This window comes from Lissotriton helveticus, chromosome 2_1 (assembly GCF_964261635.1).
Source record: "Lissotriton helveticus chromosome 2_1, aLisHel1.1, whole genome shotgun sequence".
NCBI classification, from domain to species: domain Eukaryota; kingdom Metazoa; phylum Chordata; class Amphibia; order Caudata; family Salamandridae; genus Lissotriton; species Lissotriton helveticus.
In genome coordinates, this window is record NC_136059.1 from 1387379806 (window position 1) to 1387405712 (window position 25907).

At 42.5% G+C, this 25907-nt stretch overlaps 1 protein-coding gene across 2 annotated transcripts in view; it reads right to left on the minus strand.

Annotated features, from left to right (window-relative positions):
* Nucleotides 1-25907, minus strand: part of XPA (XPA, DNA damage recognition and repair factor) — a 160363-nt gene that overhangs the window by 93074 nt on the left and 41382 nt on the right. For both annotated transcript variants that reach the window (XR_013607149.1, XM_078676326.1), the window contains exons 2-3: nt 17306-17413; nt 17115-17220 (exon numbers count right to left, since the gene is read on the minus strand). Coding sequence is in view for 1 of the 2 variants with exons in the window: in XM_078676326.1 (XP_078532452.1) it covers nt 17115-17220; nt 17306-17413 (214 nt within the window). In the remaining variant the exon portion in view is untranslated. The remainder of the gene's footprint in view (nt 1-17114; nt 17221-17305; nt 17414-25907) is intronic.

Genomic DNA, 25907 nt, shown 5'->3' on the forward strand with positions numbered 1-25907 from the left:
CAGCCATATGCAACCACTGTGCACCAAGAGTGAGCAAGCTAATGTGAGTTGACCTTGTTGGATACCTTAATCACATTACTGATAATCTTGAAGATGCCCATCAAATAAAACATAAGGAAATTAGTGGTAAAAGTGTGTAGTGAAAGTGACATAAAGGAAAGCAGAATGGCTATACACAACCTGAAAGAAACTAAATATTACAACAACCGTTTTTAAATTGCATGAGCCCTCCACCCTGGGCTGTCTGCACAGAGACGGTGTGTCCCGTTAACTGGCTAATAAGCTAATGTAATTTTGCTCTCCATTACTCCCAGAAGCTTCCATTAATTTATAATTTAGACCACACAACAAACGTAAGAAAAGTCTGAGCCTTTAGGAGATTTTCTCTCTTTCTCAAGGAACAGACAGGAAGAGGCAATAAGTATTGACTCTTAAAACATCTCTGTTCTGCAAAGAATCAATCCAAAGTAAAAAACAAATTCCTTACCTGTACACTGTTGTTCTCCAGTATTGATATATTTTATAGATTCATATGCTTGAATCTACCCAGTTGTCATGGTGGAAGTCCCATGGTAACAGTGTGATAATAGTATTAAAGCTTTAAACTCAATTCCCATTGAAATTCAATAGCCTTCATCAACCTATTATCATAGTTTTAAAACATCCAAACTTCAGCCAATCAGAGCATAGACATAGAGTCTCCATCCCCTGCAGGTTCACCATACTTCAGATTGTGGGCACAAGTGTAAATAGAAGAACAATAGAGGTAAGGAAGGTGAACCTGAAAGTGGAGGAGGGTGGGATGCGTGTGAATCTATCAATACTGGAGAAACACAGTATATAGGTAAGTAACTTGTTTTTTCTCCCAGTATTGTATCTTTTATAGACTCACATACTTGAATCAGAATAACAGTTATAGAAATAGGGTAAACCCAAACAAAGTCACTGGGACCTGGGTATAACGCAGTACAATAGGGAAGCTGGTCCCAGTGGAACACTTCTAAATAGCATATTTATCCAAAAATAAATAGAAACTTGATGCTTTTTGTTCGTAACTCAAAGTTCAACGTTATTTAATCACACTGAACGCAGGTTCATATATCAATGGAAAAGATACAATGATGTACCAGAAAAGTGCCCCACAGAAAAGGGGAAGAAGGGGTAAAGGTATTGTGCATCAAGTGAGGATAGAAGGAGTGAAAAGGGAAGGATGGTGACATTAAATCCATCACACCATTATTTACAGTAAAAAAGGCTTTTCTTAGCCTCACAGTTAAACAAATAATGAATACAAGGCCATTTGTTTGTAGTAGCACAGTCGAGCAAATGACGGTTGACTAAAATGGCACACAAAGGAATGTATGCTGACGTTTCGACCCCCAAATCAAGTAGGCTGTGTAGATTCTTCCACCGGGGTCTTCCTCAGGACTGAGTGTGGGGCACCTGAGAATATTACCAAAGGAGGATTTTAGTTTCTAGTGTGTAGAGATATAGTGTAGCAGAAATCAAAAACTTAAAATTAACATGTACCACCCACAAATGGATGGTGTGAAAATGGTAGGCGGCTCACTAGCTCCAAGGTCAGAGAACGAAAGGATGGCACCTGTAAGATAAGTTGAGGGCCATCAGAACAGGATCAAGAATATCATAAGGGTATGTACAATCCTCTCAAAGAAGAGGCAGTCAATCTGACTTACTGGATAAAATTCTGGAAGGTTCCACACTGCTGAAAATCATTCCATAATGCAGGGAAATCAATCATAAATATTGAAAACAATGAAAGGGCCCAGATGAATTCAGAAGTTCTGACAATAGCTGTGTTGAGAAAAACCAAAGGAAATGATGGACGGAGCGTTGACAATACAAGCACTCACCCCCAGTCAACTGATCTGGGTTTAATCCATCACCGTTCTTTAGCCCACTCTGCCACCCCAGTTCAGACATGGCCATATGCAAATCAGTCTGACCCTGTGCCTCATGGGAACAGTCCAGCCCGAACTGCCAAGCCATGCCTTCGCTGGACCGGAAACAAGCTACCGAGGACCGGTTTCTGGCATTTCAGCCGTCTTCAGCCCGGCTTGCTTGAATCCAGTGGCAAAGTGAGCAAGGGACTCACGTCTGAGCATACCCTGCCAACTTATGGCGAACAAAGAAAAACAAAAGGAAATGATGGACGGAGCGTTGACAATACAAGCACTCACCCTCAGTCAACTGATCTGGGTTTAATCCATCACCGTTCTTTAGCCCACTCTGCCACCCCAGTTCAGACATGGCCATATGCAAATCAGTCTGACCCTGTGCCTCATGGGAACAGTCCAGCCGGAACTGCCAAGCCATGCCTTAGCTGGACCGGAAACAAGCTACCGAGGACCGGTTTCTGGCATTTCAGCAGTCTTCAGCCCGGCTTGCCTGAATCCAGTGGCAAAGTGAGCAAGGGACTCACGTCTGAGCATACCCTGCCAATTTATGGCGAACAAAGAAAAACCAAGGAAATGATGGACGGAGCGTTGACAATACAAGCACTCACCCTCAGTCAACTGATCTGGGTTTAATCCATCACCGTTCTTTAGCCCACTCTGCCACCCCAGTTCAGACATGGCCATATGCAAATCAGTCTGACCCTGTGCCTCATGGGAACAGTCCAGCCCGAACTGTGTTGAAACATTGAAAGAAGAAGAGAAAGGGATCAACAGTCAGCCACCACTATCTTTAAAAAGGACTGCCTTCAATGAAAGGTATTTTAAGTTACATTTGTGTATTGGCTCACAGGGAGACCGCAACAGGACAAGGTTTAGCTGCCAAAGTACTGGAGGAGGCCTTATCTGGAAAGCCCCAACAGTGAAAAACCTTTTGCAGCTCATCCTTGTTTAGCTCCCACTCATAAGATTGCATGGCGTATCTGCTGAGGGAGTCAGTCCATTAGTTTTGGACTCCTGGTACATGTTGAACTTACATTGATATCTTGTGATCTATTAGCCATTCTCAGATCTGCTGTGCTAGGACTGAGATATAAGGAAAAACAAGGGTTCCTGTGGATTGATAAGATACCTTTGTAATAAAGGAGGCAAAATTGCAATATTTTAGAGGGTACTTCAATGACAGAGGGTGAAAGAAATACTAACAAAAGAGCATCCATGTACAATTTTTATACATTTTTAGACCAAAAGCAATATAAACATAATTTGATAATAAAAAAACATTAGTGCATTGTGTCCCAAGTGAGAACGGGAACCCAAAGTTAAGTGACAGTGTGAATTTCTATATACAAGGTTTCCACAATGTTTTACGTTGACCATGAACAATAATAATCTCTATGTAGACAGCAGCAATATGAAACGACATGCGCTGTGTAATGTTTCGCTTCTTCTGTGTGTCGACGGCGTTTCGACCCTATAGTCAGTGTAGGGTCTCTTCAGGACTAGCGATGAAGGGACATCTAATGAAGAAAATACAAGGCATTAGGCCCATATACCGGCACAAATGCGAGAAGTATGTGAAAAGGTCATGTAATAAGAAGGTACCTGAGGATGGAACTGGGCAGTCTCGTGAATTGTGTGCCACACGTGGAAAAATAGAAGAAAAGAAGTTACTCACATGAGAACCCGTCCGGGTACTGATGTGTGAGGAAGGAGAATAATGAGGTTAGAAAACTCACTCAAAATACAGCAAGACTCAATCGGATGTGATGTTTTAAAGGATCTCACCTCAATATGAGGAAAAACTGCCAGTAAAATGATTGGAATGCGGCCAGATGGTAAGAAACTGCATTATTAGGTACCATGCAATCATTTTAGAATATATTTAGTCCAATTCCACCAACTATGGTTTACCCATTTCCACAGGTTGCAGTGCATTGTCACTGGTTAACATTTACCAAAGGGATTTCCCCCGCTACGGCTGTAGTGAAGTACGTCCTGAGCCCATCTGGCCGCATTCCAATAATTTTACTGGCAGTTTCTCCTCATATTGAGGTAAGATCCTTAATTTAAAATATCACCTCCGATTGAGTCTAGCTGTATTTTGAGTGCCTAAAGATGAAATGTCCAGTGCCACATCAATAATCTCAGAAGGGGCACTCTCACCCTCCAATAGAACGCCCTTCGCCGCCTCTTTCTTGTCCTTGGGAAGATATTCCAACAAGGAAGAGATGTCGAACCACATTTGTCGGTCATATCTCCTGAGGATAGCCATGGCGTTGAACGCTCTGACAGCACTGTCAGCCAATGCAGAGAACATTTTGCCAATATTGTCCAAACTTCGTCTTTCCTTGTCCGGTGTAGCTGCACATGGCGAGGAAGGATTTTAAGATCTTCTTTGAGTGGCCATCGTCCAGTATATGGGTGAGGTACGTTAGCACCGTGCTGTCCTTTGTCCTTGTCATTAGTTTCTCATGGTCCTTGCACCAGTAGATGTACCTGACCCACCTAGCCATATAGCACTTTTGTGTGCTCCATCTTCTTTTCTCCTTGAGGATTTCCATTGTCCTGGGGGGAGGTTGGAGGTGGATGAATTATAGGTATTCAGGAGCCAAACTGCTAGGATGAGTGTGGCTGGTTCCGGGTGACAGATCTTGTGAAGTCTTTATGGGTATGAGTTGCCCTCTGGATGTTGCTAGTAGATCTGAGTACTACATCTGTCTGGCCCACAGGGGGGCGATGAGTATGAGGGACATACTTGACAGTTTGAAACTGTACAGTACTCTTGGGACCAGGGTAAATCAGTGGAAAGGCGTACGCAAATATCCCTGACCAGCTTATCAATAGGGCATTTCCCGTGGACTTGTGGTGTGGGTATATGGACGCAAGGTCTTGGCATTTTGCGTTTTCTGGGGTTGCAAATAAGTTTATTCTTGATGTGCCCCAATTCTTGAATACATCGTCATCTCTTGAAAACGTCATCCAGCACCTCATGTTCTGTCTCCCAATCGGGGAAAGCGTTTTCTTGTCTGCTAAGGTAGTCTGTTCTCCTGGGAGGTGTAGCGCCAACAGTCATAATTTGTTGGGGTGTCAATTTCCATATCTCCTGTGCTAATTGGGAGAGTTTGGAACCACTTTTTTTCCCCTTAATTGTTGAGGTAGAACATTGTTGTTGTGTTGTCCGTCTGGCTCTGCACTTTTTATCCCCTTCCATGAGCCTGGGAGGCTTCAAATGCTAGGAAGACTATATTTTACTGCAGCAGGTTTATATGTTTCACTGTGTCCGCAGGACTCCAGAAACCTTGGACGTTTAGGTTGTGAATCTGAGCTCTCCACCCCTTGTGGTATGCGTCCGCTGTTAAGATTACCATGGGAATTGGTACCTTCAGCGTCTCTCTATTGTTAAGTTGCTTATGTTCCAGCATTTTTCTTCTTTTGAAACCTTTGCAGTGACAACTGCAAGATCCTCAGAGCTCCCTGTGGCTTGTGACCATTTGTTGCAGAGCCATACCTGAATGGATCGCATGTGTAGTCTTCCTTGGGGTATGAATGGGATGCAAGATGCCATCTTGCCTATTTGTTTAATAACTGTCCGTACTATTAGAGACTGACCCTCCTTCTGGTAGAAGTGAGCTTGCTCTGTTATTGCCTTCGCCCTAATGGGTACTGGGTAGGCATGTGCTGTCTTTGAGTTCAGTGTCTGTCCTGGGAATAGTTTCTCCTGCTTTAGAAGCAGAGAGGATTTCTTGTGGTTTATAGTGAATCCAATGGAGTTGACCATCTGTATGTCCTGTTGGTGCTTCTATGTCAAACTTGCTTTTAGTAGTCAGTCGTCCAGGTATGGGTAGATGTGCATGCCTCGTCTCCTCAGGCCTGCGGCTACTGCCGGCAGGTACTGTGTGAACACCCTTGGTGACGATTTTATGCCAAAGAGTAGCAAAATTGAACTGGTAATGTAACTTGTCTAAGACCAATCTAAGATGCTGCTTGTGTTTTTGGTATGTGTAGGTAGGCATCCTTCAGGTCTATTATGGGCATACAGTCTCTCTTCATTAGGAATGGGATTACTCCTTGCTGTTTTGTCATTTTAAGTGTTGTGCTCGTATGAATTGGTTTAAAAATCTGAGAGCTAGGTTTGGTCTTGGTGTTTGGTCTTGCTTTGGTACTAGGAAGTACACTGAGTAGATGGCTCTTTCGTATGTGGGACTATTTCTATGGCTAATGAAAAGCCACAGTTTACAAAGGACGGTGACAGGAGCCAATTAAAAAGATGGGTGGAAAATAGGCAGATGGCTTGACCTAAAAATTGACCCCACACAAAAACATACATTTCACCGTTTAGTAATTGTAAAAATCTTAGCGCTGCTCTACAGTGGCAAATTTATATGTAATCAAAAACTGAATTAAAATGTTTTACTAAGAAGGATATAAAATATAACTTCTCAATATACATATGTTTTGAGGAGTATTTTCCTAACTTCACAATTTCCTGAGAGAGGCACAGACTTTATAAGAATCTGTGTTGGAACTTTTTCTATCTTCTACACAAACAAGCGGGTGGTTATCAAACAGAAAAGATTGCCACGGTCCTACTAAAATTTATCAGGCATTCACAAGCCAGGGTATTCTAAGGCTGTGTCGCATGACAAAGTCTTTAATAACCAGTTGATTCAGGCTAGCTTCAGAATTGAGTCAAATCGAAACCTACCAGATGATTGGGCCCAATTTGATGTGATCCTCAACATATGGAAGACCTAGTTCTTCTTGGAATATTAAATGGGACGACTAGGAAGATTCAGAAGGAATCAACTGCAAAAGGCATTCCCCTCGTTCTAGATAGATGTAACGTTGGGAAAACCCCAGCTGCAGTTAAATCCCTTCTTAATGGAAGACTCTGAATGCCTGATTAGGAGCAAAATTTCAGAAAAGAAAACCTAGCCTCTCACTATGAGTGACCGGTTAATGCATGTGGGCATAGCAACACAAGTTCAAGGGCCAACCAGAATTATGAGGTCTGCAAAAGCCAGACATCCCGGTCTGGTTTCCTACAGAGACTTCAGCTGCTCAAAACAGCTGTAAATTCCAGGAAAAACTAGAGGGGAATGGGGACCTGAAATTACAGATTCACCCTGTAAATTCCTAATTTCTGAGTGCATCAGCAGTGCCCCACACAACATACCTCCACCTTTGCAGGCCTGGTCCTCCAGCACTTAATTCCGCGGGTGCAAACATACAGGATGCCCGGGGTCCAGCTGCAGGTGCGGGGCACTCATAATGAGGACCTAACCCTTTACTTGAGCTGCTATAAGTCCATATGCATGGTAATAGTCATCTCTAGAGATCGCTGTTGATTCTTACTCACTGTGTTGGTCACTCTGACTTTTCCTCTGCCTAATGAGAGTCCTAAATATGTGGCGATGCCTAGAGTTAAGAATACTCATATAACATATTTTAAAGTACTCTATCCTGATGGTTTTATCTCGCTCAGTTTTATTTATTCATGCATTTGTACAACACAACTAATACCTGGCACAGTTTTTGATTGATTATATTGATGAATAGAAATGCTTAAGAAATACTATAAAACTTTGGATGTTAAAATGTGGTGTAGACTGTTTGAATTTAATCAGGCACCAGACTGAACTGTTTTTATAGAAGTGTTTTATAATCTTGTGTTACAGCCTTGATAAAGTCTCAGTGGAGACGAAACACGTGTTGGCAACCATCTATGATGGATGTAACAGCAACAAGGAAATAAAAGGAATTCATTTGAAGAAACCGCGTATAGTGGACTCTGTTTATCTCGTGAGAACTTGAAAATTGGAACGATCCTCATTAAGTGGCCAAAATGATTAAGAAATTGATTTCTATTTTGGGTCAGAAACAAATCACTCAGACTAAAAATTGTTTGTGGGACATAGGAATAGTGGAGGGTGTGCATGAGTTGCTCCTTCTCTCTTCAAAAATGAATGTGTGCTCATGTAATGCAACTGGTGCTTGTGTAAAGCGCTCTGATACAAGATACCTTCGGGTCAAGTTCGCGCTATATAAAACTCCGTAAATAAATAAAAAATAAATCCATGATATTCTCACTGATGGTCCAGGGTGAGTTTGTTAAAGCTCACTGCAGTTTATGAGAGGTGACCCTAGACTTGGGATAGAGCATGGTTTAGATTTCTTTGTGATAACTGGTCGAATAAAATTATCATTGCAGTATGATAAGACAAGGTCAGGGAAATAGAATCCTGCACGAGGTTAGATAGAACAACGGAGAACAGAGTCAAAAGATAGCACACTGTGTATATAGGGTCAGAGACCAGATGACAGACCCAGGGTCTCCATATCTTTAAGAAGAGCACATGTGTCAGGGTCTGTGGGATTGTCAAGATGGACACAGAGGTCTCCAATAATAGAGACATTGGGACACTGGCAGATTTTAGAATGTCGGGCGCATGATTGTGAGGTAGCTTGAAACCAAAATCTAACGAGGTCCAGGTCCAGAAGGACAGCAGACGAGGGCGCTGTAGAAAGATAACGTATGGATTGAAAAACATGCATTCCAACCAAGGGGGATAAATGAACAGAAAAATGAAGCAGCACAGCAATTACTGGTGGATGATAGCAATACCCCTGTCTGGTCTGTTAGGATGATCTATATGCTGAATTGAGTAGCGAGCGAGAACAGCAGAAAAGATATCAGGATTATACTCTGGTCGCAACCTGGGTAAAAAGAACCAGCATGATGGGTTTGTGGGTGGAGATAAAGTCCCACACATTTATTTAGTGCTTGGGTAAAGAGCACATGTTGACATGAAAACAATTAACTATTGTTTGGTGTGGCTTGTCTTGAGATGAAGGTTAATACGTAGGTGAGGGAGAAAAGATAGTTTCAACATGATAGCAGCTAAATCCACCAAACAAGGAGTGAGCGGGATGGCGGGGCAGGTAGCTGGTTTACCTGGATTTAAGCTGTGGAGCATAGCAGGGGGATAAAAATGAGAGGATGATTTTCCGATAGAGCAGGACCGAGGTACTAGTGCAAGGTGCTATTTGGGCGAGGGCGGGCTTGCCTTTGGCGTGGTTTGTCAGCAGTGCTGAATTCCAAGCCCTCCACCGGAGCGGGCGTGGCGTGGATGGAAGCGTCGCATCCAATAGAAACAGTAGGGGAAAAAGCCAAATTGGAGCTCGGTGGACTCCTGTATAGAAAGGGAAGCTCTCGTGCAGGCAGTACTACAGAGAAAGTAAATAAAGGCAAAATAAAAGTTAGAAATATTAAAACATAAAAGTAAAATAAAGAAGTCAGGCTTCTGTGTCATGGAGCATGTGGAGCAAGGCACCAAAGCCAATATGCAGCGGAACCATCCAAAGCCAACAGGTAAATCGGCCAAGAAAAATTTGATAAAGTCAGTGCGCAGTGGTTTATTACTTGTGAAAGACACTCGGACAGGCATGCATACACTGCAAACAAATAATTACACACAACGCCCAGCCCCATTCCCATGAGGTGCTATATTTGTTGTGCTAATTCAGAATAAACAAGGCAGCCAACACCAGAAGTTGGCAAGGAGTAGAGTAGAAGTGGGACAGACGTGAGAGGTTCGGTTTAGTAAAACAAAAATTAAAAACTTAGCTGAGGAAACCAGGATGGGGTCATCAAAAGCGAGAACAGATGTATTCATTAGAAAGACTGATAGGGGTTACTGTCTCTTGCTAAGAAGGAGGAATTCCATATAGATATTTGAAATAGCATGGTTATCAGTGTGTTCTCAATTGGTTCTAGACATGTTTCAGCCACAGGAAGAGTTGTAGACTTTCTTGGAGCTGTATTTTCATGTTCCTTTCAACGTGGATAATACCTCCTGTGCTAAAGCTAGTCCGCTTTTGGATACAATGAATGGCCTTAACCTGACACAGCAGGTTAGTGGCCCCACACATATGGCTGGCCACACCTTGGATTTATTGTTCACTAACTATCCTAATTTGGAAACCTTCTCATCTCTTCACTTGGACAGATCATTTCCTTATTACTTTCAGTCTGGCCTCCCCCCGCACACTGTTATTCCAGTTAAAGCCAGGGCCTCTGGTAGGAAGTGGTTTAAAATCACCTGTGCCTCAATGGCCCCTGCTCTTGCCCATGGTCCGAGGCAGTCAGGAGGGGATTTAGACTCCGACGTCTCAAAGTTGAATGGCTGGCTCTCCTCTGCCTTAGATGCCGTTGCCCCTCTACGACCGATAAATTATTTTAGATCCAAACCCTTGGCCCCTTGGTTCTCTTCTGCCCTGCGCTCTGAGAAGAGCCTCTGCAAAAAACTTGAGAGATCCTGGAGGCTCTCTTATTGTCCTGAGGCAAAAGCTATTTATAGAGCTGCCATTAAGAATTTCCTCAAATTAAAACGGTCCGTAATGAAATAATTTTTTATTGGAAAATTCCGCCCAGAAAACAATTCTTCGAAAACACTTTTTAACATAGGGAAAGAATTTTCTAAACCAGCCATACTCTCCAGTCCGATTGCCCCCAGCCAAGTACTTTGTGATGGTCTCTCTAATTTCTTTCATGACAAAATATTAGATATTTTTGCGCAGTTTAAGCGTTCTGGGGATTCCCCTGCTCCAGTCTTAAGGAAAACCAAGAAGGAGGTTTTTAGCTCCTTTAAGGCTGTCCCCGCGGAGACCTTTGCTCAACTAATGCAGACATATAAATCAGGCTCCCCTCTTGATCCCTGTCCGGCTCAAGTGCTCAACACTCTTGCTCCTCTCTTCTTCCTCCACTGAACCGGATATGGAACACTTCCTTACAAACAGGATATTACCCTGTATCCTGGAAACAGGCCTTTCTTATCCCCATCATCAAAAAACCACAAGCCTATCCTTTGGATAGACCCATCTCCCTCCTGCCTAAACCAGCCAAAATCCTGGAGAAAGTTGTGCAGCAACAGCTCTCGAACTATATTGAGTCCCAACAACTTCTCCAAAATTCGCAATCCGGATTCAGAGCCGGCTACAGTACCGAATCTGCACTTCTGGAAGTCTCCGAGACCATTTGCGAATCCGTGGACGCAGGCGAGGCAGCAAGGCTAGTGATGCTTGACCTGTCCACGGCATTCGACACGGTCTCCTACGATATATTGATCGGGAGACTGTATGATACCGAAATTCGGGGCACCCCTCTGGGCTGGATTAGATCTTTTTTAAATGACCGGACCCAACAGGTTTTCCTCCAATCATTTGTTTCGGAGAGGGAACCGCTTAGTTGTGGGGCACCACAGGGCTCTGCCCTGAGCCCGCTGTTTTTTAATGTTTATGTCTCACCTTTGGCGGCAGTTGTGGAATCTTGTGGGGTCAGAGTGATCTCCTACGCTGATGACACACAACTTGTGTTCTCATTTCGAGATTACTCTGATGCCAGCTTTCTGAACTTCCGCCGCTGTCTCTGTGACATCGCAGCCTGGATGTCACGCAATACCCTCTAGCTTAACTCAGATAAAACTGAGGTGCTGTTTTTCAATTATAAACCCCCCCTTCATCCATACTTTGGTGGCCTCCTGTACTGAATCTCCCTCCGGTTCCGTTTGCTTTGGCCAGGAATCTGGGATTCATATTTGATAATGAGCTATCCTGCAAAACTCCAAATAAAAAAAAGGTCACTTTGGCTTGTTTTGGCAAACTCCGCATGATGCGGAAATTTCTCCCATTTCTCCCTGTGGATGCCTGACGTACTGTCACACAGGCCCTCATTACTTCTCATCTGGATTACACAAACAGCCTGTATGCCAGAGCCCCAGCATATCAGATTAAACAACTACAGATAGTGCAGAATGCGGCTGTAAGCTTGATTTATAATATCCGATATCGCCACTCAATCTCACCACACTTAAAAGAATTACACTGGTTTCCCATGACTAGCCGCATTCGCTTTAAATCCTTAGTATTGACCTTCAGAGCTTTGCGGGGTCTGGGGCCGGCTTACCTTAGAGCTAGACTCAAACATGCTCAGGCTTCCAGTTCCCTTCGATCCAACCATCTTCTTCTTATACGTACGCCCCGGTTCCGCCGCGCAAGAATAGGGGGGAGAGCGTTCGCGGTCATCACAGCCCAAGCTAGGAACAACTTGCCACTATTCCTCCGTTTGACAGAAACGGAATGCATTTTTCGACGCACTTTAAAAACCTGGCTGTTGACCTTCCTTTAGTTGCTGAGTGTCTTGTATGAATCTATGCTGCACGCAGCGCCGGGACACCACCGTTGGGGGAAGCTGTGCGATTTATAAGATTCTAAATAAATAAATAAAGTGAAGGTTTGCTAGGATTCTTAGACTGTGTAAATTAGAAAAGGTATTTGGCCACATTTTAAATTTGATGGACCAATTCACAAATGCAGCAAAGGTCTTGACCAATTTAAAAGGTAATAAAACCTGGTGTAGGTAATGTTTTAAGATTGATAACATTGTTGTATGACGAGGTAGGTTTATTCTGGGAATAAGGATCAATGTGAAGTCTCTTATGGAAGAGGAAGACAGGTGTTCAGGGCCGGACTCTTACCCATAATCCAGATCAAGGTCTTCCACTGTCCGAAGCAAATGATACCATGATGTCACCATACACTAGAATATGTGGAAGTCAAGTGCCCTTGAAAGCTGGTATTTTCTCAGGAGGAAAAAGATAAAGTGTAAAAAGGCCTCTTCTGGATGACGTTTAATGCTAGTTGCTCTCTCTATACCCTGGCTTGTTCCTTCCCATTGAACATTCGATTTTTCAGGATGAATTATAAGATTTCTATATCTTGTGTATTGCAAATCTAAATGATCTGAACGAGCACTATGATATTGACATTGTAAAGGGCAAATTGCATAACATCAATACATGCATAATTTATCTCCTTACCAATACCACATGCATCATTTTCTTTTGTGAGCATTAAGTCTGATATGTCTTTAAAATGACTTTTGGAGATAACCTGGCTGCAACTACCTGCACATGTTGTAAGCAGTGACGCAGGATTTCTAAAGAGTAAACCATATTCCATTACAATAATCAACTCAGCACCTGTGATACGAAGTGGTAAACTGTAAAAAGTAGCTTCACTCTGGTTTTCTTTTAAAACACCTTTATTCAATTTGACACCCCCAATACAGAGAGAAACGTCCTCTTCTCCCCAGCCTCTAGTAACTTCCTCCCACAATATTCTTTCCATCTCAGTATTCCATCAGTTATCCCGGCAACATTACTAATGACATCTTCACACAAAACGTATGGAAGAAAGTTAAGAAGTGGCATAAGATCCTAAACTAACAAGCATTTGCAATGCAGTAGGACTCGCATTTGTCAGATTTAGAGCTATTGGCACTGTAAATGACAATGTCTTTTATCTATCTGCTTTGGTTTGGAATGTAGTGGTTGTATGAACAGAGACACAGCTGCAGCACTGCTTATAGGGTTTGAATGAGGAATTACTAGTGGAGAAGTGTGGCTCATTGGTTAGAGGAGGCAGACCTGGAAGCAGAGGTCAGCCCATGACCAGGGTTCAATTCCCGGCTCGGCGGGGTCTTGAGTCCTAAAATGTCCGGACTCGACAATTCTCGCTCCAGTGCCTACTCGATTCACGGGTTCGCACTCTGCGACTCTGGGCAATAGCTTGCTTAATCTCCACAACGGCCCCTCGCGGCGGGATGCCTGGCTTTCACCTTGCGATACCCTGCCGGGGTTATCTCACAGGGGAATACCAGGACGGGTTCCCTAAGCAAGCGCTTAGAAACTGCTTGGTGATTTGCGCTATATAAATTCCTGTACATTTACATTTACACTATTGGGACCAGAGAAGCAGCTGCAGCACAGTCTAGAGGAATTAAAATGAGGAATTACCGATGAGACCAGAGAAGCAGCTGCAGCACTGTGTAGAGGACTTAGAATGAGACATTACCAACAGGACCAAAGATATGGTGGTAGCACGGAGTATAGGACTTAAAATGAGGAATTACCGATGAGAGTAGCAGCTGCAGCACTGTCTAGAGGACTAAGAATGAGGAATTACCACTGGGACCCGAGAGGCAGCTAGCAGCACTGTCTAAAGGACTAAGAATGAGGAATTACCACTAGGACCAGAGAAGCAGCTAGTAGCACTGTCTATAGGACTTAGAATGAGGAATAACTACTGGGAGCAGAGACACAGCTGCAGCACTGCCTAGAGGACTAAGAATGAGGAATCACCATTGGGACCCGAGAAGCAGCTAGCAGCACATAGAGAGGACTAGGAATGAGGAATAATCACTGGAAACAGAGAAACAGCTGCAGCACTGCGTAGAGGAATAACATAGGGGAAATACAACTGGGAATAGAGACACAGCTGTCACATTTGTGACCAGATAAAGATAAGATTTACAGCCCTGTTTACAGAAATGGAGGTGAAACATAATTAATCATAAAAATGAAACTGGGTGAAAGGGAGCTAGCAAGTCAAGTCAAATTTTTAACATTCTAACTTTGTGACTGCTCAAGTCGATCTTCAGTGATACCTACTCTGTATATCATAAGTGAAAAAGAAGGTGCGAAGGGGAGAACATACGGATGGCACCATCATCCTGTGATGCTGGAAAAATTACTTAATCTTCACTTTCGTACCAAATGCAGCTCAAATTAAGCAATGTGGTTTAAATAAGGCAAAGAGCAAGTTCAAGTATTCTTTTTTCTATAGTGAGTTCAGCAAAATACCATCTCAAATTAAGTAGTACTATAGAGATTGTAACAGAATATTAGAGGCAAATGCTATTGGGAAAAGGAATAGTGTAAGAAGGCAACATGGCGGCTTTAAAGCTGGGGAACCAAGTTCAAGTTTTGACGTGGCACCAACATCCTGTGATCCATCTAGTAGCAGAACCGCACAATGGAAATCCCAAATCTAGGCATCACACCCGGCTTCTCCACTTGACCAAACTGTGTGATCATGGGCAGATATTTCATTTCACCCTGTCTCCTATTTCTTCTTTATCATATATGAGAGCACCTTGAAATGCATGGGGTCAGTATATGCACAGTATCAACACCTCTCCTGTAGCTGATTTAATACACTATATTGTTGCATGAATGACCGTGAATGCAGCAATATAATCTAATGTACTGAGTTGAGATGCTTGCGCATGTTACAGAAATACCATTTTTCGAAGGACCATTATCATATTTTTAGATGACGTTTGTTCATACTTTACATGCTAAGCATTTTCATAGGTCGTCTCTTGGCTCTGCTCTCCATAACTAAAAGACAGTACCATTTACAATAAAAAAAACTCACACTAGTACAAATGCAATGCAATTCATTACAAAATAACAACAACATAAGCTATTGTCATTTGGCATTACACCATTTGATTTATCCTTCACAAAAGGATTTAACAAAAAAAAAAACATTTACAATGCCAACAACTCAAAATAATGTCAATGCGAGACCTACTGCATTGTAAATGCTTGTTTTAACTATTTATTTTTTAAAAGCCCCATGTGGCACTTAATTAATGTCCGCGCACTGCCCCTTTCCATAAACGAGCCAATGAACTGGAAAGGGGCGTGGTCGACATTAAAGTCAAAGCCGGGCATAGGGCGCTTTTGCATAAAACAAAAATAATCGCCCCAAACTGCACTTTCATTTTAATTGCGGGCACGCCCCTTTCTTTAGAAGGGCTCGTCTAAAGAAATGGACGGGCCGATATTAAAGTTAAAGCGCTGATTTTTTTTTCTCCACAAAGTAGCATTTAGAATGTAAGGTGTCGCATTTACGAAACTCACGCTTGTTTCTTTGGTGTTTCTGTCTCTGAAAGTGTCCAACGCGAGCATACGTACTCAAAAACATAAGAGGCCCTCGTAACAACTCCCAACAAAGGATCGGACACCACCCAGATCGTGAGTATGAGTCGACGCTTTAGAGATATTTTATTCACTTTGCCCCCACACTCTGATATTAGCACAATCACTGCTCTTCCTCAAACAATACAAATAAACCCGCTACAGAAAGAACTTGGAAAGCTTTCAGGATCAGGCACAGAGTACGCGGAAATTCTTGATAAAAAAAACTGGAGACTTAATACGAAGAACAAACTACCTGTCATCCGAAATCCATCGTATGCGTTCACCGTCACACAGGCTTAAAATACGTGTATTGTCTCTTCTTTGAAAAGTACGTTGTCGGACGGACCACTCCCTTGTCTGCCTGCTAACGCTCGTAGAAAAGTACAGAAAGCGAAAAAGAAACCGAAACTTTTCAGGTCTCTCCACCCACCATGCCACATGATCACGTCCTCTCCCAGCTTTGATAAATTCATTTTATCTATTTTCGGGAAAGTTTCCCACCATTCGGCTAAACCAGAAAAATTGATATTGATGTAAAACGTATACATAAAATTGCAGTGGCCCTGGTTTTACCCTTAATATAAAACGACGAGGGAAACGTAACTTTTTTTTTTAACTTTCCCTCATGTATTTCGACTAACAACCTCCTCCCCCCCCAACACCGCTCTTTAAACAAGCTAGCAACAAAGCAAAAAATCCCGCCGCCCCCCGTCCCTCACTTACCTACCTCCGGCCGCTGGAAAACGCTGTGACGCACACCAGCAAGTCGGCCTGGAGCGCGCCTCGGCAGAGAAGCGGGAGGACAGGAGCGTGACGCGCGTGAACGTGCACGTTGACGTTCCCGCGCGTTCACGGACCTGAGTCGGCTCGTTCACAGCTCTGTGTCGGGCTGCTACTCCCTTGACAGGGAGGAAGGCGACTATAGAACTCGCTGGCGGGAGCGCTTCGCGCTCCAACGCCAGGCGAGCCCTAAAAATGACAGAAGCAAGTTACTCATTCTGTTTGGGAGATGAGGGAATGGCTTATTTTATTCTAGAAAGAACACTGCCCTTCCAGAGCCTGGTTAAATGTTGACATCAACCCAGGATTCGGCTATGCACCTCGCAAGTTTAGAAATCACCTTCCACAATCAAAAGTTTGGCTTTATAATTAGATTTGTTCTAGTAGGTGAAAGGTAAAAAAAGAGAAGCATGTGTAGGCTGGGAAAAGACGTTTAATAACAGAATAAAGTTATTTTAATCAATGGATATGTGAGACTGGTTTACTATCCCATTGTCCGCACAACATAAAACGTACAACTCATCTGATTCAGGTTAGGAATTACCGTCTTGGGTTAGTAGAGTATCAATATTGTAACAAGACATACCTGCAAGTATCACACACTGCCATGTCAAAGTAGTTGCTGAGGTAGGAGTCCATGAACTCTTTCTCACAATCTTCACAGATTAAATAATCAAACTCTAGCACTGGTCCTGTTGAAAATTGCAGATGTGATTCAGAACAATACACTAAAATAGATTTGTTTGTTAATTGTAAACTAATGTGTATCACACTTACCTGGTTGATGCACAACTTTGCCCACTTGATGATCTTCTTCATCCTCCTCCTCCTCCAAAAAGAACCCACCTCCTGAATCTATTATCTTTGGCAGGGGTTTTGAAATTCCTTTAGGGAGTAAATAAAACAAACTAGAATCAGCTAGTGCATTCAAATGTGACAAGTGTAGACATAAGAAGGGTAAAAAAAGACAAAGTCAGCTGTAAACTTCCAGCAATACAAACTGATATTTGACTGGAAGAGAGGCAGGAGATATAAATCTACTCCCACTTCATTTAAAAAAAGAAATTGAATTGGAAGAACTAATTAATGCAAAAAAATGCGTAGTACTGCAACCTTAACTTAGTCACTGTAACCATCCAAGGGGAATAAATAGTATATCTATTTATTAATATCTGGAATGTTTCCAGCTACAATGAATAATCGTTCATAGACAGATCAACTAGGAGGACTGCCAGTAATTAGAAAGTATAAATAAAGTCCACAACCCAATCAGTGTCACCAATGCTAGACAAGTTATCCAGGTGAGCAATACACAAACACCAAGTTGAAGAAAAGGTCAGAAGCTCTGAGAAGAGTTATTAATGGAACGTTAAACAAAATAGGATCAAGTTACCTTCATGCGGACTCTGTAATCCAGTCTATAGGCTACATTCAATTATCAATTTGTGCTTACCATGCCACCCATAGGTGGGACCATCAGTGCTTTACATGCAGGTACCACAGGCATGCATGAGCTGTATGTGGCACACCTCTTCCTTGCTCACATGAGCACCCTTGCCTGGTCCTTGGGAAATAATTTGTTTTAAAGCCAAAGGTCAATGGAGCTGCAGCACAGAAATAATAGGGACAAGATTCAGCAGCAATTGCGAATAAAGGGAACAGGACAAGACAAAATCGGCTATCCTCTGCACTTTACATAACACAAGGAGCAACATCTTAGTATTGGGAGAAAGACCAACAAGCATATGTCTCAATCAGAAGCCTGGGGAATTCCTTCGCTTCAGACTTATCCCTGGTGGAGTGTGTCAAGACACTGGATGGAAGGTGGAATTTATTTGAAGTGTAACTAGGGATAGTCATGAAGTTATCCATGGGGTAATGGTGGCTTCAGCAGAAGCTTAGAGGACATCACTTCCTCCACAACTCACAAAATATTGGCCAGACGCCAGCAGGTCCTTGGTTCTTTCCAAGTAAAAACAAAAGGCCTGCCTAATGTTTTTACTTGGTTAAGGTATTTTCACACAAGGAACAAAATGTGTGGTGACAAATCTCCAACAGCCCATTAAGGAAAAAAGCCCTAGGAACCAACCAGTACCAAGGAAACCATGACAAACTGAAATGTGTAAAGGGTGTACTGCTCACTTACATGCCTGGCCAGTGTCATGCTACTAAGGAACAAGGCCTTTCATGACATAAGCTGGAGTTCTTCAGCTCCAAAGGTTTGTACATCTACATTGCCTGGACAAGGTTTAAGTTCCAGGAGGCAGGAAATGGATGCATTTGGCCCCTCAGATGTCTTTATAACCTAGATGTTTGTGCTGAGAATTCCCTAGTCCTCTACCGGCTGGTGCTGAAGCTTATTTTACCAGAGCCCCACCACCATCTCAGTTATTTGATGTGAAACAGCTATGACATCAACTGAGAAGATGAGCATTTTTATGTACTTTGCTAATATTGAGTGGCAAAATTTCAACCACTTGATTTTGTGCTCGGTTCCAGAGGAGAATTTCCTGGCAGGGTTCCAAACCTTAGAGTAGTCAGAAGATAGCCCAGGGTGTGCAAACAGTAGCTCCCACTGAACTGTGTCCCCAGGATGAGCTACACCAGAGAGGGATGTAATATTTTCCATCTCTCCAAGACAGGAGCGCCTTTAGAGAAGCTAAAGTGGTCATTCTGAAGTAAATGGAGCAGATCTGAGTACCAGATCAAGTTACATTAGGCATCCCATAGCACTGGCTGCAGATCATCGCTGAAGACCTACATCTCTCTTTTTCTGAGGCATGCATTGTGAATTAAGCACATTTGGAACTTTCTCTATCACAGTCTGGCCATGGTAGTAAAAGTATAGGATACTTGCTGAACCTTGCACCAGTTTCATTTGAAAGTACTGCATTTTGCTCCATCCTGGTTTGAAAACGGTGCAATTGCACAACTCTTGATATGAACATTAACAGTTACATCTTTCTGTTGGTGAATTATGCACGCTTGTGATTGACTTGTTACTTCTTGTTGTTACCTCTTTTTACAACTGAGACACAGTATACTGTGCATTCACAAGACCTACATATATGGAACTAGATTTACTGCAACAAAGATGAACAAAGAATAAAAATTCCTGAAAACCTTTGGCGGCAGGAATAACTATTTAAGTCAATATTAGAACTACTGTGGTGATCGTGGTGTGGTAGTTTTCTGCATTATTGGAAATTCCAGGAAGGAGAATTACAAGTAATACCAAATAAACTGTCATTCACCCTCCCCGCTAAGGAAGTTCCCTTCCTTTCTTTGGGGTGCTGAGTCATGTGAAGTCTTTCAATAGCGAAAAGGTAAGGTTTACATCTACAACGATACTGCTGCACCATGATACCCAAAAACCCTTTTATGTTGAAAATGACACTTCAAGAGGCAAAACACCGGAGCCAATTACCTCCTATGGCCGCCTTCTTTCGCACACGGTCTTCCGTAGATAAAAAAGTATACCATACTTGATAAAGAACCGTTAGCCATGAACGTCATCTCTCAGAAATAGAAGCGCTATCTTATGGGTACCGTATGATTACTGTCTTCACGGGTCACAGGAACCTACCATTTCTCAAAGTGGCTAAAGCTCTAACACCCCAGCTGCTGAGATGGTAATTTTTTGTTTTTGTATATATCTCTTTTGTGATAACACTTAAACCAGGATGAGAAAATTGTCAAAGACAATCCTTAGACTCTGTCAACTTCTTAAAAAAAAGTGCAGCATGGTCCACAACCCAAATAGATACATTTAAACACAGCTCAGTCATGGCAGTTCACCAAGAAGAAGTATGACCTACGCCAACAACAATTTTAGTGGGAACTCCTGCTCTCTGACTGGCAAACATGCTTAACCTGCCACACTTGTTTGTGATCCAAAGCAGACAACTGCACGCTTTTTTGAAAATGCTGTCTAGTATACTTTGTGCAATTGAATCGGTTTGTCGTGTATTTCTATAGGTTCTGAATCGATCCCCCTATTCCTGACCATATTCTGGTTAACCTACCTAGCTAGTTAACTAACAGTCAGCCCATGAGGCAAGAAATCCCCCATGATGCAGATACCGTTATCTGACGCAGTCACACTACGGCACAGGAACGTGTTATCTGATTAGGTCATAACGCTTGAGATCTAATTAGACAAGCGACATTCCTCCAGCCCCTGATAAGGCATACGACGTTCTCATAACAAATCAAACCTATGACAACCTGGATAATCCGTGCGGCCATTGTTTTGATTTCACAGAGAACTTTAGTAAAGAATGTGCTAACGAGCAAGTCGTATGACATCTTTATTGACGTACCTATGTCCATCCTTACGTCAATCCCGGCACCTTTAAGGTATAAATATTGCCGACCTTGCCCTATGCAAACACACGCGTGGTGACAAGACGGAGCAGCCATACTTGCCGAAGCCGAGAGCAGAAGCAGACCCCGCAGGCAACAGCCCCGCCTTCCTGACGCGCTGAGAGACGCGCTGCTATCTCAAGCCGAGAGACCCAGCACCGGCGCTTCTGGGCAGCCCTCGCAGGCAGCCTGGAATATCGAGAGCAGAGAAAGAGATACCATTCCTCATTCATCCTAAATTCCAGGTACAGAACTGAATAACCCCTCCTAGAGAATTCTTTAGTTATTCACTTGGCAAAAACAAACTTAACTTAAACTGTAACTTTCTATTCCCGCCCACGTATTAGACTTAGGTCAGGTACACGGGGTAGGCGTATTTAGAAACACCAGTTGAGTACGTTTAGTCATATGTATATGTGTATGTAAATATATTTTAATCATTTTAAACATCATATGGCTCAGAAACCATATCAATGTTTTTACAGTATTATTTTATACTATTGCTTTTAATGTATGCACTTTACTTAACTATAAGTATTGCAATAATATCGATCCATTTCTCTTGTACGAGAAAAGAGACTGATCAATAAATAACATCTTTTATTGAACACGCCCGTCTCTTCCTTTTCTCTACATTCTGATGAGACTAAGAATGCACGTACTGACTGAGTAAAATAATTGCCTTGTGCTCACACGACTCTTGAGATTGACTCTTGATTAGGGGAGAGCAAAGTTGTCATGTTCTATGGTTGTCAGAAACTAAATCCCTTCTTGTCTAATCAGGGGAGTTAATCCTTCCTTGAACATTCGAGAACGTTTCTAGCGAACTCTGAGCTTAGCTGGCAAACCCAAAAATTAAGTCTAGTATCGACAGTAGTAGACCTAGTTAACGTCTGGCCTAGGCCTTTACTGCTGTAGGTACTATTCCAATGCGCAGAGCCTATTGGGAAAATAGGAGCTACACTACATGGCGCCCAACGCGTTTGGAAAGGGCGATAAAACTAACGTAAGACATTTAGAGTAACTCAGTCGTGCTTTCTCACTCAGACCCCTTTTCCCAAATACTCCAAAGACGTCTGGAGTGGGTGAAAGGTTATAACATCCTCCAAAACCTCGCAGGAGGGAACTCCTATGTATGGTTCTTGGTCTAAGTCAACGTTGAAGGATAAACAGTGTTCCAAAATATTGTGCATCTAATCTCTGTTTCCATAAAGAAACCTGATCTGCAAATAAACATAATACCATCCTGTCAGCAAAATGGACAGCGATGAAGAACGAGAGGTTACTAGATTAGCTACTGAAATAGCAGATGCTGATGCTACCATGCAAGCAGCAGACGCGGATATAATACTCATTCCGGTCGCCAAAAGGAGATCTATAACCTTAAAACTTATAGAAAATGGACTGACACCTAGAGGTGGCACAGTCATATTCGTAATCGAGGCACACGAATATCGGCAGACAGAGGTATACTATACATGGATACATTTTCCAGCAGCTAATACTATAACAAAGTACTTCCACTATTACAAAGTAGAGGAACCTCCTAATGAGTACACTCCTTTCGAGGAGGTGGAAGTACCACTCAAATTCCAAGAGCATTTGCTCTTATTTGATGGCGCCCTAAAACATAATAATCACATTACAAGGCTCGGTCCTTTAGGAAGACCAGGAGCAACGTGGCCGGTCTTAGCCGGATACACACCATATCCAGACATCGAAAGAATGCCTGCAGCAGAGCTGTTAATACAGCTAAAACAACTACTAAAAATTCACAGACAATTAGTTCAGTATGTAATGCGGACTTCAACAATTCAGCCAGCGATTAAACTTCCACAGCTGACCCCTCACCAGGGGAACACAAATAAAATTACACCACAGAACATCCAATCCTGCCTAGGTAAAGTTCCAGCTAAACGGGAACAGATACCATTCTGGTTGGCACAGAAAATTACCCAAATAGAGGCGGTGTTTCCTGACACCACCCCGCTGGAAAAACACAGGATTCTGACTATATGTCTCCCAATGGGAATCGCACCACACATTGAGGACTGTGACACTTGGGGTACAGTCTTTGCTTCCATCTACACAAAAACGCACGGTGTTCCATCCATTTCGGTAATACCAGATGTGCTAAAACAAATTCAAGATGAATACGGTCCAGAACCTGCTTTAACTCTTGGTATGAAATTACTAAAAGACTTCAAGCAGGTCTCGGCTATATTACTAGCCAACATAAAGGGTGAAGCAGCAAACGTGGCGATCCGCCAGAGGTTAAAAGAGACAGATATAGCAGACCAACCAGCTGAAATTGCCAGAATCATAGAAAAATCCTATGAAGAACTAGGCAGAGATAGTCTAGGTGGAATACCAGTAAAACCGCAACTGACTACAAGTCCAGAAAAAATGTTTTTTAATAATAATAATAATTCACCAAAAAAGAACTGGGATGGGAACAAACAATCCAATCCAAAAGAAAAGAAATTCCAGTCCAGAGGAAGGTCTCCTAGGCGAAGAGAGAAATCTCCAAACCCGAGACAAAGGTCACCTCAGAGTGAACCCTCTGGGAATAGATATAACCTTAGAAATAGGGATAATATTAAAAAACCTGATAGATATCAAGACATTGATATACGTCCCTCTCAATCTTTTCAGACTTCCTCGCAGAAATCGGAAAGAAGAGGACGATCAGAAGAGCACGCCAAGTCCAAAGACAAGGAACCTGCTCAACTGAAAAAGAAATCACAATTTCCAAAAAAGAAGGTAGCCAGTATCAAGGTAGTTAACAATGCCGAGAATACTGAGGACACAACTGAAAAACGGAGAATGGGCTCAGACAATGCTAGACAGCGCAGCAGAGGTGAGCATAGCTCGCAAAGTCCTTATGGATCATCTGGAGACAGTGGACACGAATGAATACCTTCAAGTGGAAACTGCAGATACCAGAGTTAGCAAGCCCCACAAAATATACGAGATAACATTACGTATAGAGGGAGATAAGACTAGGAAAATAAGGGGACTATTTTGGGATAACCTCTCAAAGGGTTATGACATACTTCTAGCTGAAAAAGACTGGCCACCAGAGTTTGTCAGGGAGTGCCCTCATGGCGAAGAAGTAATTATGCCTGCCTTCTCGAATCAAATCCCGATTCATAAAAAATACACACTTGCTAGAAAGTGGGCAGTGGCCTTAGCACCTGCTTTATATAAAAATCATGTAGGATGGGATGAGGATTCTCCTCCTCACAAAATCCAGTTAAAATCACAACCAACTGCACAAAGGCAGTACCCAATTAAGCAAGAAGCTAAAAAACAAGTAAATGAAATACTAGATCAGCTAGAATACCAGGGGGTGATTGAAACTTGCACCTCACAAATGAACAACCCTTTGTTTCCGGTCTCCAAACCAGACAATTCATATCGTCTAGTTTTGGATTACCGACACCTTAACACATGTTGCAAAACTTTTGCAGTGCAAAACTCACACAGTGCTGCACTAATGAATAACATAGTGCGCAAAAAATACAAAACTACCTTGGACATCTCCAACGGATTCTTTTGTCAAAACATAGCACCAGAGAGCAGATATTTAACAGCTTTCTCAGTAAATGGCACTCAAAAACAATTCTGTCGGTTAGCCCAGGGGTACAAGAATAGCCCGGGGGTATTCTCAGCGAGAGTAACAGAATTACTACAACAATATGATGATGAAGCATTATCTTATGTCGATGACATTTACTTAACAGATGATGACTTGGAAACTCACTTGAAAAGAGTGAACACCATAATACTTGGTTTCGCTGCAGAGGGTTACAAATTCAACTTCAAAAAATCCAGAATTGCCCATCTGAAAATCCAGTACGGAGGATATGAATTATCAAGTATTGCATGGTTGACAGTCTTTTAAGAACTAGAAGAATTAAAAAATCTAAAATATGAAAAGACGTATCCTCTGCCAATCGACATTCTGCCTCTACGACATTACGCCTGTGTAATCTATACAGACGGACATGCTCAACCCTCCGTTTGGGGAGAACATGCATACAATCCCACATGTGAGATCACAAAAGAAGTGTGGCGCGGAGGTAAACTAAGACCTCTATTAACAAAATCACACTCAGTAGAAACAAATTCAGAAATGCAAACTGAAATAATAGCTTTGAAAATGGCGCTAGATAATGCGGATCGCGAATTCCCGACACTTATAGTGTCAGATTCATATTTCTGCGTCAAAGCATATAACAAGGATTTGCAGACATGGATTCAGAACGGTTACAAAGATGACACAGATGCACCAATAAAGCAGAGATTTCTCTGGGAACAAGTAGCTCTTTTGAAAAAAGAACTACCAAAGACTCACGTGACTCACTCACTGAGTCATCAACGTGATGGCGTTCACGTTGTAGGGAATTCATTGGCTGAAACAGCCGCAGCGGCAGCCAGTAAACCGGCTCCCGTAGATCGAAAAAAGCGTACATTAAAATACATTGACGGCGAAACATTGCTGGCGGTGAAAACGTCATCAAAAGGCGACTGCTCAGCGTTACCGATCAACTATCCACTCAATTATACATACATAATCGATGCAAACTCCGTCCCTTTTGCTCGAATCCCTGGAGTGGGGGATAGAGTGATTCCAAACATGGACAGGAGAAAATTGTTAATCGCAGACGCACACATGGGCGAGGGTCACAGACACCTTAAATTAAAAGATTCTCTGGAAGAATTACAATCACGGTACTGGTGGCCAGGCATGAGCCTGCACTACACCTTGTTTGTAAAAAACTGCCCAAACTGCAACAGAGATCGCAGTGGGGAGAGAAGCAGTTTAATACCTCGTCGTATCAAGGCAGATAATATTACCAACAAAAAGAATGGCTTGCGATTAACATACACAGGCTAGTTCCACTTATAATGTAGATCCACAGCACTCGGCTGACGTCCGGACTGTTATACAAGATTTGCGAGTCTAAATGGCATATACGCTAAGAGCATGCTACGTTCGACCATTTTT